This window comes from Cynocephalus volans, chromosome 1, assembly GCF_027409185.1.
Source record: "Cynocephalus volans isolate mCynVol1 chromosome 1, mCynVol1.pri, whole genome shotgun sequence".
In the NCBI taxonomy this organism is placed as follows: domain Eukaryota; kingdom Metazoa; phylum Chordata; class Mammalia; order Dermoptera; family Cynocephalidae; genus Cynocephalus; species Cynocephalus volans.
The window spans coordinates 20,303,455-20,317,429 of NC_084460.1; the positions used below are offsets into that span (position 1 = coordinate 20,303,455).

Consider the following 13,975-nt stretch of genomic DNA (forward strand, 5'->3'; position numbering starts at 1 on the left):
TCTCTTGGGGAAAGCAAATCACAGGGCCAGTTCAGATAGAAGGGGTGGGGAAACACAGTCTCCCTCATGTCCTCCCCACCCACACCTTCCATGACCTTGCAAGTAAATGAAGACAGGAAAATCTTTGTAGCCATTTTTTGCAATTGCAGACACTCAGCTACGGACCAGTGATTTTCTAGGTGGGCTAGTAGAAACCTCCCAGGGCTATCTGGTGAAGTGTGATAGGTGGACTGGTGTAGAAAGTCATGGGAGAATTTATGGTAGTGAGTAGCTCTGGTTTTATCTGTTTTTGTTTATGTTCAACTGCTTTGGTTTGAGCAAAGGGTTTCATAGCTAAAATATCAGAAATCAAGAGTCTAAAACGGATGCTACAGTAAGATAGAAAGGTAAGAGCTCCCTGTGAGTAGAAGTTTTGGGGAGTAGACAGGTAGCATCCTGGAAGAGTGAGATTTGAACAAGAATGGGAAAGAAGATTCTCTTTTTCTCTGGGGGATTTTTTTCACATCCAATTTTTTTCATATCCCTTAAACTGCCTGGCATAGTGCATTGAATATACCAGATTCTCAATAAAGTGTTTGATAAATCAGTGAAGAGAGAGATGAATGAGCACAGTATATAAGGATCTTACTACATTTTCCAGGAGATGAATTCCAGGGGAGTTAAGCCCATGATTAGTTGTTTAAAAAGGCTCTAAGGAAAGAACAGCTGAAATGAATTGCCTCAGAGATGTGCAGCAAGCTGAAAAGAAGGAAACATAAACAGGACCATAACATAGTAGGTTTGTCTGCTATATTTATATTTTTAATACGCTCCGATCAGAATTATTTTACATAATATACACCTAGGAAAACTACAGCTACTGAAAGAAAAAGGGGAGGATAGAAATGCTTAGCAATAGATGGAGTATTCTTGTCCACAGACACCTAAAACACCAATCTGAGCTATGTTATATTACCCAGGATTCACACTTTAAGTACCCTTATTAGTTTACTTTTAGGCCAGGTTAGAAATTGGAAATAATCTAAACAGACTTGATTTACATGACTTTGAAAATGTGTATTGAACCCAAGCTAGCTAATATTTTTCTTTGGCTCTGGTTTCAAATGGGGAAATATGCTTAATTATAGCTTGCATCATGGCTTGGAAATTGTAGCATTTATATGTTGATGTAACTTGCTTGAATGTAAAAGGAGGATTATGTATAGGTAAAGGGATATATGTAAATGGATCCAAAGCATGTTTGGCAAGGCAGAAAAGCCAAAAGGGAAAGGGGAAAATCACATTATCTGCCAATGTTTAGGGGATACATGCCAAATGTTGCCTTCACTTCCTCCAAATCTATAGTCGTGTTTGGTCTTTAACCTTTTATGTGAAACTCTCTTTAAGTTTAGCCTCTAAAATTTTAAGGGGAGAAGTAAAAAGTCCTTTGAGTGATTTCAGCATAATTATTTCTGTAAAAAAGTATACTTGAGTGAATGGTAGCTTCTTCGGCATACATTTTAAATGGGAACTGGACTTAATTTTTCATTTAAACATTTTTGGGTGGATCTAGGTAATTTCTACAGATTTTGACTTACAGGAATTATTTCCATTCTCAATGCAGAGATTTAAATCAAAGTAGTCAATTGTATCAGTTACTATTGCCACATGATGCTATAAAACAAAATATTTTAGACTCAGTGATTAAAATCAACAATCATTTATTCCCTTGAGTCTTTCTGTCACCTGGGGTCTATTGATCTAGGCTTGGTACTAGTCAGGTGGCTGTGCTCCAAGTTTCAGGTCCAGTTGGGCATGGCTGGGATAGCTCTGCTTCCTTCCCACGGTACATAGCAGAGGTGCAAAAGAGTAAGTAGACGTATGTTAGGTTGCTTAAGTCCTGTGCCCAGAATTGGCACTCCATCACCTCTTCTGATGTGTAATTGGCCAAAGTAGGTGACATGGCCAAGGCTGAAGTCAAGGTGTGGGCAAGTGAACTCTGTTCCTTTTAGTGGGAGAAACTGTGAAGTTGCTTTGGAAAGAGAGTGAATTCAGAGATGTATAAAGAATCAGGAACAATAATGCAAACTGCCAGATCAATCTCTAGGAGGATCTTAAGCCTCCAGTGGTAACTTAAGCCCATCATCAATTGCCAGTCAAGACGAAGACCTTCAAGGTGCATGTGGTCATATTCCTATAAAAGTAAGAAAAATATTTTCTTAGAGATCTTATTTAATATATGGCTGGATGTAAAGTATATTGAAGGAGGAAATCACAGATTAAGTTTTTCATTACTAGTGATGTTTGCATTTTTAATACACCATTGCTTCTTACACTATCATCTGAGCATGAATTTTAACACCCGATTTGCAATATGTAAATAATGTTAAGAATAACATATATCAAGAAGTTACTCCATCTACTTTTATCACTTTATGCGAAAGCTATAAAATATCAAGTGTTTTAAAATTATATCTGTATTTTTTTTTATCAAGATCTCTGAATTTGAATAATAGCAACAGAAAAAAAAAACAAAGCAAAACAACAAAGTTGGACTTTGAAAGAAAAATAAGCCACTCAATTACAAATTTAGTTGGTTTTTTAGTTAAAAGGATTCATACTCCTTTTTTTCAAGAGGAAATATTGTACTGTGTGGACCCCAAACCTACTTAGCTTCTTCAACTGTAAGCCTTAGTTTGATGGGCCAGTTGTCTTTGCAGGTGGAGTTGAATAACAATTCAACATTAATAGTGTCACATTGTTGACCTCTTCTCTCCACAGATTGATGCTCTGCCAGAAATTGTGGAGGCTGTGGAAGGAAAGGTGGAAGTCTTCCTAGATGGGGGTGTGCGTAAAGGCACTGATGTCTTGAAAGCTCTGGCTCTGGGCGCCAAGGCTGTGTTTGTGGGGAGACCCATCATATGGGGCTTAGCTCTCCAGGTAATTGGACAAAGAAATAAATATAAAACAGAATGATTCAACAGTGAAATAAATCAATGGAACAAGTAAGACTGACTGACACAATAGTTCTGTATCTTTTACTTGGATAGGGGGAGAAAGGTGTCCAAGATGTCCTTGAGATACTGAAGGAAGAATTCCATTTGGCCATGGCTCTGAGTGGTAAGACCCATCATTCTCCTCTACAACTTTTTTCTTTTTGCGCTCTAGTCTTTAAGCCAGGCTTGTTGGTGGAGATAAGTGAATTTAAGAGGAAAGAACATGGGATCATCTTGTGCGTATTAAATTTGACGTTAACTCCATATTTACAGCTCCAGCACTGAGCTCTCTCTGAACTGAGGAACTCTACAACATGCACAGTCTAGAGCAGTCACTTAGCCTCTGTCTTTGACAGTCTTATTGGGAGTTTTGGTGGGTATGAATACTTATGGGTGGATGTTACATTGTGTTCTTCCTCATCTCATAACACATGAACACATAAATCTAGCTGGCCAGTCAGCATCTCCACTTGGTTATCTAAGTGGCATCTCAAACCTTACCTGCCCTAAACTAAGCTGCTAACTTTCTCCATTAAAACTGCTCCACCTGCATTCTCTCCAATCTCAGTTCATGTTAATAGCATTGTTTTAGCTGCTCAGGACAAAAATCTTGAGTTGTTCTTGACTCTTCTTTTCTCTCACACCCTCACGTACATAGGGGCACTGTCTGCAAAATACAATCAGAATCTGACCTCACTCAACACCTCCATTGCTGCCACCTTAGTCAGAGTCATCATCATATCTCTTCCTGTGCATATTGCAAGTCTGTCCCTCTGTCCTTACCCACCTTCCCTTTCCAGTCTATTCTGATCATGCAGCCAGGATGATCCTATTAAAAGTTAATTCAGATCATGTTACTCTTCTGATTAGAATCCTCCGATGGTTCTTGATTTGCTCAAAATAAACACCAAAGTCCTTACAATGGAGTACCAGGCTGATCCCTGTGACCTTTCTTTCTTTTCTTTTTTCTTTTTTTGGCAGCTGACAAGTACAGGAATCTGAACCCTTGACCTTGGTGTTATCAGCACCACACTCTTCCCAAGTGATCTAACTAGCCTGTCCTCTGTGACATTTCTGATCACAAATCCTGCTCCTGTCACCCTTACTTATTCCATCCAGACCACATTTGGCTCCTTGATGCTCTGTGACAATGTTAGACATGTTTCAGTCATGGGGCTTTTGCATTGGCTGCTCCCTCTGTTGGGATGCTTTTCCCCAGATGTCTACATGGATAACTTTCTTTCTTCCTTCAAGCTTTCATGTAAATCATAACTTTCTCAAAGGAGCACATCCCAACCACTCTATTTAAAGTAGCAATCTGTTCTCCACCCATCCATTCAACTTCCAACTTTATTTCCGTGTCCTTATTTCCTTCTTTTTCCATAGCACCTATCACCTCCTATATATCATATCCCATGTAATCTATTTTTTAGCTATAAGTGTCATGTATTATCTGTTTCCCCTCTGGGAGGTAAAAAGGGTGAAGCAGAAAGCTTTTTTGTCTTCACTGCGGTATTTCCAGTGCCTAGAGAGTGCCTGGCACATAAATGATAAATATCTGTCAAATGAATAAACAAATAAATGCTATTATTACTAGTGATTGTTTTGTATTTTCCTCAAAATAAAACCCTAGCTGCAAAGAATGGCCTTGAGTTAATAATCAACTACTCCATTTCTGAAGATAAAGAGAGTTTCATTTTCTGTGATCTATATGATCCAGATTGTCTGCAACTATGGAACTCCTGAGATACAAGGTCTACTCACTACCGTGCTAAGCCTGTGCAGACAAAACTGCAATGAGAAGAATGCCATTCTGTGAATCCTCACTACACATTTTAATTTGCTACAGACATATCCTAAAAGAGAGCTTTCAGCCACTGACTCTCTATTAAATGTGGCAGAAAGAATATACTCTTTGTGTTAATAAAAATATGTGCCAGTCATTTTGTGTTAAGGACTGTTTAGGTAATAAAAATGGTCTCATGCCACATAAGATTTGGCAAGCCTACCTTGAATCATAAACCTTACATTTGTCAAGTTTTACATTCCTTGGGAAAACGATTACCTGCCTGATTATTATTGCATTCATTTCATATTAAATGTATGCATTATTTTTTCAGGGTGCCAGAATGTGAAAGTCATCGACAAGACATTGGTGAGAAAAAATCCTTTGGCTGTTTCCAAGATCTGACAGTGCACAATATTTTCCCATCTGTATTATTTTTTTTCCAGCATGTATTACATGACAAAGAGACACTGTGCAGAAAGTGACCACAGCCTGTAATTCCCCACTTCGATACAAAGGGTGTCGTTCTTCTCCAACAAAATAGCAATCCCTTTCAGTTCATTGCTTTTGACTTTTCAGTCGGTGTCCCAGGAACCTTTTAGAAAGAAATGGACTTGCATCCTGGAAATATATCAACTGTTAAAAAGAAAACATTGAAAATGTGTTTAGAAAACGTCATCCCCTGGCAGGCTAAAGGGCTGGAAAAGAAAAGATACCCTTTGGTAAATTGGAGGTAGTGACCAGGTAAAAAGGTAATAATCTCACTGTTTATTAACCTGCGTGGTGTTTAGATATCCTTAAAACAAGGTTTCTTGAGTTGTAAGCTCAGGTTCAAAATGTGGGAAGTGCCTGAAGAAACAGGAGATTTGATTCACAACATTGAGAAGGTAGCACTGAAATAGAAGTGTAATGGGTGCTGATAATTTGTCATCTTCTAGATACTTTTTAATACCCAGAGCTACGCTACTTCTTTGAATGTAGATTTCTAATTACATCTTTGTGTCTGAATATATCTGAATGTTTTCGGATGTATACTACTTCTTAGAATGAAATAAAACACTTTTTGAAAAGAATATACGTATCTGGTCCATTTGTAACAATGTGGAATTCAGGCGTTTAATCTCTGAACTTTAATCATATCTCCATTTCCTTTACGCATACACCATTAATTGTCTTCTATCCCCTTGTTCCTCCTCTTTACTTTTTTCTTCTTTCCCATTTATGGTAACATACAGGGCCAGCTACATAATGTGTGAGAATTACGCTAAATGAAAACGTGGGCCCTTTATTCAAAAAAAAAGGAAAACGGCTTTTTTCTTTCTTCCGTAGTTTTTCTCTTAACCTGTAATAGTGTCTTTTATTTGCTATTTAATGTCACCCTTCCTTGGGGCCTGGGGATAAACCCTCCCATGCAACTTGCCTTACTTAACCCTTCCTTTGTCCATGTCTACGACCCCACCAGGGGTGGGGGGCAGCCATTACTGGGCAGGGCAGTAGAACCAGCAGCCAAGAAACCCCTCAGGGCACTTGAGAAGGTGGTAGGAAATAGAATAATGTAGGATGCTAGGTGTATTAATCTGTTTTCTGTTACCTATAACAGAATGACTGAAACTGGGTAATTTATAAAGAAATGGAATTTATTTCTTAAGTTTTGGAGGCTGGAAGGTCCAAGGTCCAGAGGCACATCTGGTGAGAGCCTTCTTCTGGGTGGGAACTCTCCACAGGGTCCCATGGTGATGCAGGCAATCACATGGTGAGAATGGCATAAGCTCTTTCATCTGCACTCCTTATAAGGGCATCGGAACCACACCTATGACAACCTATTAAACTATCAACCCATTATTCCATGAATGGATTAATCTATTCAAGAGGACATGGTCCTCATGATCCAGATTCCACTCAAAGGCCCCACCTTTCAAATACCATAATCACATCTCCCACCCTCTTAACGCCCTTACAGTGGAGATCAAGTTTCCAATACATGAACTTTTGGGGGACAGATTTGACCCATAGCACTAGGCTCCAAGGCTCCCCACCCCTACACATTCCATTGTCTCATTGAACTTCACTTACAAAACACAAAGTCGAAGATAAAATTATTGAGGATTTCAAACCAACAACCACACAGCATCAAAACTCAGGGATAAGACCCCCTTCTGAGCATGGAGCGCTGCAGACTATGCTGGTGGCATGCCCGTGAAGGCACGCATTTGAAAAATGGGAGGTAAACTTTGTAGCCAAAGTAGTTTTGGAGCTGATTTCTCAACATCTCCTTAGTTGTTCAACCACTGTGAGGTACTGAATGAAAAAAATTAAGAGAATCACTACCTTAAAGTATGATTGCTATACTAGGTTTTTTCATTTTTATTATTATGTTTTATTATTCTTAGATCTCTCACTCTCCCTGTCTCTAAATGCTAAGGCATTTCTAAATACTAACATGGATGCATAAATTTTTTTCCTGAAATTATATCCAAGTCTGATAAAAATAAATCACCTAATCTGAGGAAAAGAAATAGTTACCCCTTGACTTTTTCCCCAAATTCAAGGGGGGGATATTATTGTCATATCATGCTTTTCCAATTAATATTAGTCAATGAATAGGTATATATAACTCCTTGATTCCCCCGCCTGAATCAGAAATGCCTTTGCTGACGGCATAGCATGTTCATTTTGGCTACGTCATAGTATGCGGTCACGTGGTAGCTTGCTGAAAAGATAAATTCCCAGAAAATGGAAATCCACAAATGATGTTTTATGCAAGTTTTACGCATATTACCACAAGAATGGGTACTACCAGTCTTAATTTGTGAATTTCTCATCCTTTTTACGATCTCCTGCACCATGCTATCTCCTTGAATGTCCGTTTCCATTTTTTCGTAGTTGGAATATACCTGAATGCATTATATCTGTTATTTTTCCTACAATCAGAAAGATATACAGTTGTCATGTTTACTTTTTTAAAGAGTGACTTGAATCCAGTTGTGACAAGTATCTGATGTTTGAAACAAGAATGAAGTGTGTTGGTTGCACATCTCTTTTGCAACAGGTTTTGTTACTTAAACTTGTAGAAGTTCTTTGAGGAAGCTGCTGACTTCTCTGTTCCTGAGTTTCTTGAAATATGTTGGGGGGAGGAGGTAATAGGGAATGGTTGGTTTAGTATAGGCTGAATCTGGGTCTCTTGTATTTTGTTTAATGTACATGGTGATCTAGAGCAGTGTTTCTCAAACTTTAAGAGTATCCCAGTATCACCTAGAGAGCTTGTTAAAACATACTGCTGCCCCACCTCATAGACTCTGATTCAGCCAGCTGAATGAGCCAGCTGTTGGGTGTGGACTATAGGTAGAAGCCGTGCCCCACCTGAAAAGACCAGGTGCTCCTCAGCCAATTGGTTTTTTTGTTTAATTTTATTTCTTATTGAGATAAAAAATGCATGCAGTGAGGTGTGTAAGTGCTCAAACCTAAATGTATAGGTAGATAAATTGTATACATACACCCAAATGACCACCACCTAGATCAAGATATAGAGCATTTCCGTCATCCTTCAAAACGCCTTCTCCACCAGAAGTAAATCTGTCCTGACATTTATTGTCATTCATTGGTTTTGACTAGTTTTGAACTTCATATAAGTGGATCCACATAGTATTTGCATTGGTATTTGATTTCTTTTGCTCAGCATATGTGAAATCCATTCACGTTGTTTTTTTTTTTTTTTTTTTTTTTGTCGTTTTTTTTTTTCGTGACCAGCACTCAGCCAGTGAGTGCACCGGTCAGTCCTATATAGGATCCGAACCCGCGGCGGGAGCGTCGCCGCGCTCCCAGCGCAGCACTCTACCAAGTGCGCCACGGGCTCGGCCCCCATTCACGTTGTTGAGTGTATCAGTAGTCAGTTCTGTTTATTGCTCTGTAGTAATCCATTGCGGGAATGTACCATACCTTATCTATCTCTTCTCTCATTGTTAAATGTTTGGGTTATTGCCAATTTTTCTGCTGGAAGCTGATTCTAACTGATATTTCTGAAAATGCAAATTCAGTGTTATTTTATGATTTTTCACTAAGAGCAAGGCATCTAGATTTTTATGTAAAGATTTGAAATGTTGGCAAGTATTAACATTTTGAACATTGAGCATGTCAGGCTATACATGGGTGTAGTTCATGTCTGGCCCACAAGACACAGTTCTCAACCCCTGTAACATCTTATTCTCACAGATGTTTCCCTCACGGCTGAAATTACTCTTATGCCCTTACACAGAATCATGCCTGAGACCTATAACAGTGATGGATCCCTGTCAACAGAAATTTCCAGAATCTCCTTTGTTTAAGCTTCTGAGTGTGCATATGAAATAAACTTCCTTCTCTCCACAAGGCTTGGGGAGCCCAGCTTCCCAGGCTTGTGGATAGGAATTGAATGGTATTGATGCTTGTTAGCGTGCAGCTTGCAGAAGGCATCTGGGTCATTTCTGTGTTACTCGTTCACTTGTTTATCTTGCCAAAGCACTCATGTTTGTGAAACAGCTTTAGAGGGCTGTGGTAGATTAGAATAGCATGAAAGGAAGCTGTGGCTTGTTCTCGGAGAAAAAGACTTTTCTCGTCACTGTAAAATTCATAATTTATTTACTGTCTGATGGACCATGTTGTATGTCAGTTGCATAGCAACAAAATAAAGCTTGTCTGTTTAGGAAAGTCTGAAAATTTGTTATAATGTAAAAACAGAGAATGCTTTCTGGACTTATATTTGCTTCAGTGTGCACTCTGTCACATGCCAATTATAGAACAACACCAGGATCAGAGTTTATTTTAGGTAATATAAATGTTAACCCAAATGATAGGAGGCTATCATTATATGTTTATGTGATGGAAAATCTTATCTATTTTAAAAGATGCAATTTCCTGTTCTTACCCAAATCTAACTTGAGCAATAGATATCTTCATTCCTTCCTAATGTGGTTGCCCATGTTGGTTGGGGGAAATAAAAAGTTACTTTAAAAAAAATCTGGTTATCCGCTTCTCCACTGATATTTTCCTGAACTTAGATAATGAGCATAGGTTCAACTGAAAATTTTCCTTGATCTTCTATAAACCAAGAATTGTGTTATCCTGAATAATGCCAAAACAAGGTCTGGAATTTAAGTGAGTAATACGTTTGATTTTCTTTGCTCCCTTGATTCAGCGTCATTGGGGAAAAGAGCCTGGCTTGGTTTCCACACTGTCTTCTCTGGTTAGATCATCTGTCTTTAAAGTTGATTTGTTTTCCATTACAGTTACACTCCTGAGTCTGCTCCTAACAGTGGGATCTTCTTATTAGTAGAGTTGTTTATGGTGAGATCCTTTACATTCTATGATAGAGCTTCCTTACTAACCTTGCTAAGTGAAGGTCAAGGCTAATCCACCTGAAAGCACTGGATTAGGATCCCGAAGATCTGAGTGACTAGCCCTGTGAGCCATTATGTAACCTCAGGAGCTTTAGGTTCTTGTCTGTAAATGACAGTATCCTCTGCCTACTTCCCTGGGTCATTATGAACATAGTATGATAAAACGTGTGAGAATGCATCACGAATGATAAATTAAAATTCAATGAAAAATCTTTGAAACAATGATTATTATCAGGAGAGATCACATAACAAGTTTCAATACGTATTTTAGTTTACATTATTTATTTAGAAAAAAATTAGCTATTTTGTAAAAATGTTTAAATACTTCAAGCAATTTAACAGAATGAAGATAAAAAAAATCCCACAGATTCTATCACATAAATATAACTATTATTTATATTAGGTGAACATCATCTGAGACATTGCTGTATATATATAATAAATAGCAGCTGGATAAGTAGACAAAAATGGCTTTACTAAAATAGGACTATCCAATAAATGTTACATTTAAGTAAAATATTCAATTTATTTTTACTTGAATTCACTAGAAGAGAAAGTGAAATGGAAGACATTTAAAAAATGATGGTAAATGCTTCTTTTCAAAAAGATATACTATAGCTTAAAAACCTCTGCTCATTCTATTTTAAAAATTGTAAAAACTTAAAGAGGGTAGAGTGATTTTTGGTTTATGGCATATGCAGGTTTGAATTTCATTCAGTATCAGTTGACTTCTTGTATAAAAACGAAGTAATTCGTCTCCTATGCCTACTCTTCTTTTCTTGGGTCTTCCTTTCTCTCCCAATTTTTTTACTACACTAATATTTTTTATACTGTCAAAGTATAAAACATTCTCTTCTGTATCAATAATTTCCAAAGTCATTTAATGCTAGTTTTCATGTAAGTGGGTTCAGTACTTACAAGCAACCTTCATAGCTTCTCCATTCTCTGCTTCCTAACTTTGATGCACACTTGGCTTCCTGGATTTCAATGACTACTGTAATTTCAAGAAGAGCCATGTTCCTTGTGCTTGTGCATGTTCAAAAATCTGCTTCATGCTTTTCTATTTGAATGACACCTTGGATGAGTATAATATTTGGGGGCCACACTTTCTCCTTGCAGACATTTTGGATTGCCTTCTGACATTGAATTTGATATGAAGACCTCAAGACTGTCCTGCTTTCCTCTGCTTGATGTTAACTTAATCTCCCCACACTCCACTCCCCAAACCTGATGTCTAAAAAGTTATTTTTTTAATCTTTGAATTTCAATAACTTCAGCTAAGATAATGCTAAATATCACGACTCACAATTTTAAAAAAGAACAATGCCTAGCACATTGTGTTTTGTTTTAAATTTAAATTTATAAAAAAACAACCAGCATATGTCTTATATCAATTATTAACATATATTTTTGTGACATTGCCCTCTCTTTTTTCTATGATATCCTTACTGACATTATTATAACAACATTTATTATCATAAATTGTTGGACATTTGTTCCATGACAATGAACTAATTTAGAGATTTTTGTTATTCAGACTCGTGCTGCTCCCTGAATGTTCTGTGATGATGAAAATGTATTACGTCTGTGCTGGTAGCTGCTAGCCACATGTGGCTGTTGGGCACTTGAAATGTGTCTAGTATCAAATGCTTCATTTTATTTATTTTAATTAATTTAAAGTATTTACACTTTCCTAGTGGGTACATATTGAATAACAAAAATCTAGATGTTGAAAATAAACTTAGACACCAAAGAAACCTTATCTAACAGACTCAGGACTAGTGTAAATTGACCAAGCCTGCTACATGGTCACCCTGGATAAGTCACATAAAGTCTTTTTGACATAGCTTTCCTATTTAAAAGATAAAATGTTATAGTAGCTCTTCCCCATGCACTAGGCACATAAATTGCAATAATAAATGTAATGCAGTTCATAAGTTATTCTGCATAGCAGGAATAGCAATTGCAATAATAAATGTATTACTTTAAAATTATTTGTAAGCAAAGTACTATATTGGTCTAAAGCAACTTTATGTGTATTTTTTTTTATTAATTTTTCATTACAGTTTATTGGAAAAATATCAAGAATTTTGTCTAATATCTTGAGTTCATGACTTAGCCCAGCCATTGAGTGGACACACCATCTTGAGAAAATAATCTTGAATGTTAGATTTCATCCTTTAGGTAGAATAGTAATATTCTAATCAAAGGATGTAATAATAAATAGTGATGCACTTTCAAACCATAAGATATGATGATTGTGTCAGCTATTATAAATATAATAGTGATAAGAATATATGGTACTTAGCATAATTACTTATGTCTTGAAAATCTGAAAAGAATAAACAAAGTTTGTTAAATATAATGAAATATGTCCAGTAGAGTGGACAAAATACTGTATCCTAAATAGCAAAATGGCACCCGTAAGGAGTCTGTCTGTAAGGAATTTTGGCATCTCCTTGATCTAGGAGCATAAGTTTCTTTACCATACAAACAAGTAGCATTGCTCAAGTTAAGAACAAAATATTGGTTCTGATTTTTTAAAACTTATTAATACACGTTATCTAGTTTTAATATTAATGAGCAAACACTTCAAATTTTTAAAAAATTTTGGAAATTTCTGAATTTCCCCTAGTCAAGAATATACTTTTGATTCTAATTTTGGTTTGAATATTAGTTGATATTATAGCCATACTATCTAGTTTAAATACCTCAGATTTTTTTTTGAGAATTTCTGAACAATGGTAATTTAATGTAATATATATATGTCATGATGTGAACATCCTGTTTTTTAGTGGTAATGTTTTTGTTTTAATGCACTAAAAAAGTAGTCAGGAAGAAACTTCTTTTAAAAATGCTTCAGCCATTTGATTGAATAAAGCTAAAACTCACTGTTTTCAACATTCTTAACTACTTATAGAATTAAAAAAAAAAAAAACCAAAAACAAAAACACCAGCAACAACAACCCAACAAAACAACAAAAATATTTGAAGACTTGTGCATTAGTAAACTTTTAATCTATCAAAAAAAAATTAAATAAATAAAAGAAAGAAAAAACAATTTAATTTGTGCATCTATTAAGTATTCATGATTATGAGTAGGGCAGCATATACAAAAGCCAGAATTCATAAATTTGAAAAGGCAGTCACTGTATTAATTGGTGGTTTTGACTATACAACTGCACAAAAAATTTGCCTACTTTCCACTAAATTGACCAGATGCTTCGTTGTCATGTAAACACAATCTAAATGAAATCCACAGATTTCCCCCCAAACCTTATTTTAGCTAAACGTTTCTTGGCTAATCTTATTCCACGTCTGTTAACAGTTTACCCAGAATTATTTGATTGGCTTTCAACTCTTTTGCCATCTCTTGTCCATTTTTTATTGGGCAGGCTAATGATGGAGAAAATGATGCAAGTGCAAATAAACATAGAAAACAAGGTATTTGGAAAGCCAGACACTCCCCACAGTGGTTGGGCCTTTCTCAGGAAGGGAGTGGTTTAAAGGGCATAGGTGGTTAGTATCGAAAATGCCTCTTGTTCGAGATGCCCCCTCCTAGGAGTTCAGGAATGAAAATCTCTTCTCGCTCCACCAAATATCCTCTCCTTTACCAATCCTACTTCCAAAGTTCTCCAAGGCTTATTTAAGTGAAAAGTAACAAAATGCATTTTTAAATGTTAATTAAAAATAATATCTAATGAGTCAATTGCAATTATGTAGTCTCTAATAATTTTCATAAATATTTACATTCCTATTGTTTATCCAAGCCTTCCTGAGGATGAAGGTTCACATGGTCCTCCAATGTTTTTTCACCTTGCCCAGTAAAGGCGATATGAGAG

The 13,975-nt window shown here is 36.6% G+C and overlaps 1 protein-coding gene across 1 annotated transcript in view; it reads left to right on the top strand.

The window, feature by feature from the left end:
- HAO1 (hydroxyacid oxidase 1) overlaps positions 1–5,166 on the top strand; it is a 52,238-nt gene extending 47,072 nt beyond the window's left edge. Inside the window, exons 6-8 of the mRNA XM_063078587.1 lie at positions 2,761–2,919; positions 3,030–3,099; positions 5,096–5,166. Of these exons, the coding sequence (XP_062934657.1) occupies positions 2,761–2,919; positions 3,030–3,099; positions 5,096–5,166 (300 nt within the window). The remainder of the gene's footprint in view (positions 1–2,760; positions 2,920–3,029; positions 3,100–5,095) is intronic.
- The last annotated feature ends 8,809 nt before the right edge of the window (positions 5,167–13,975 follow it).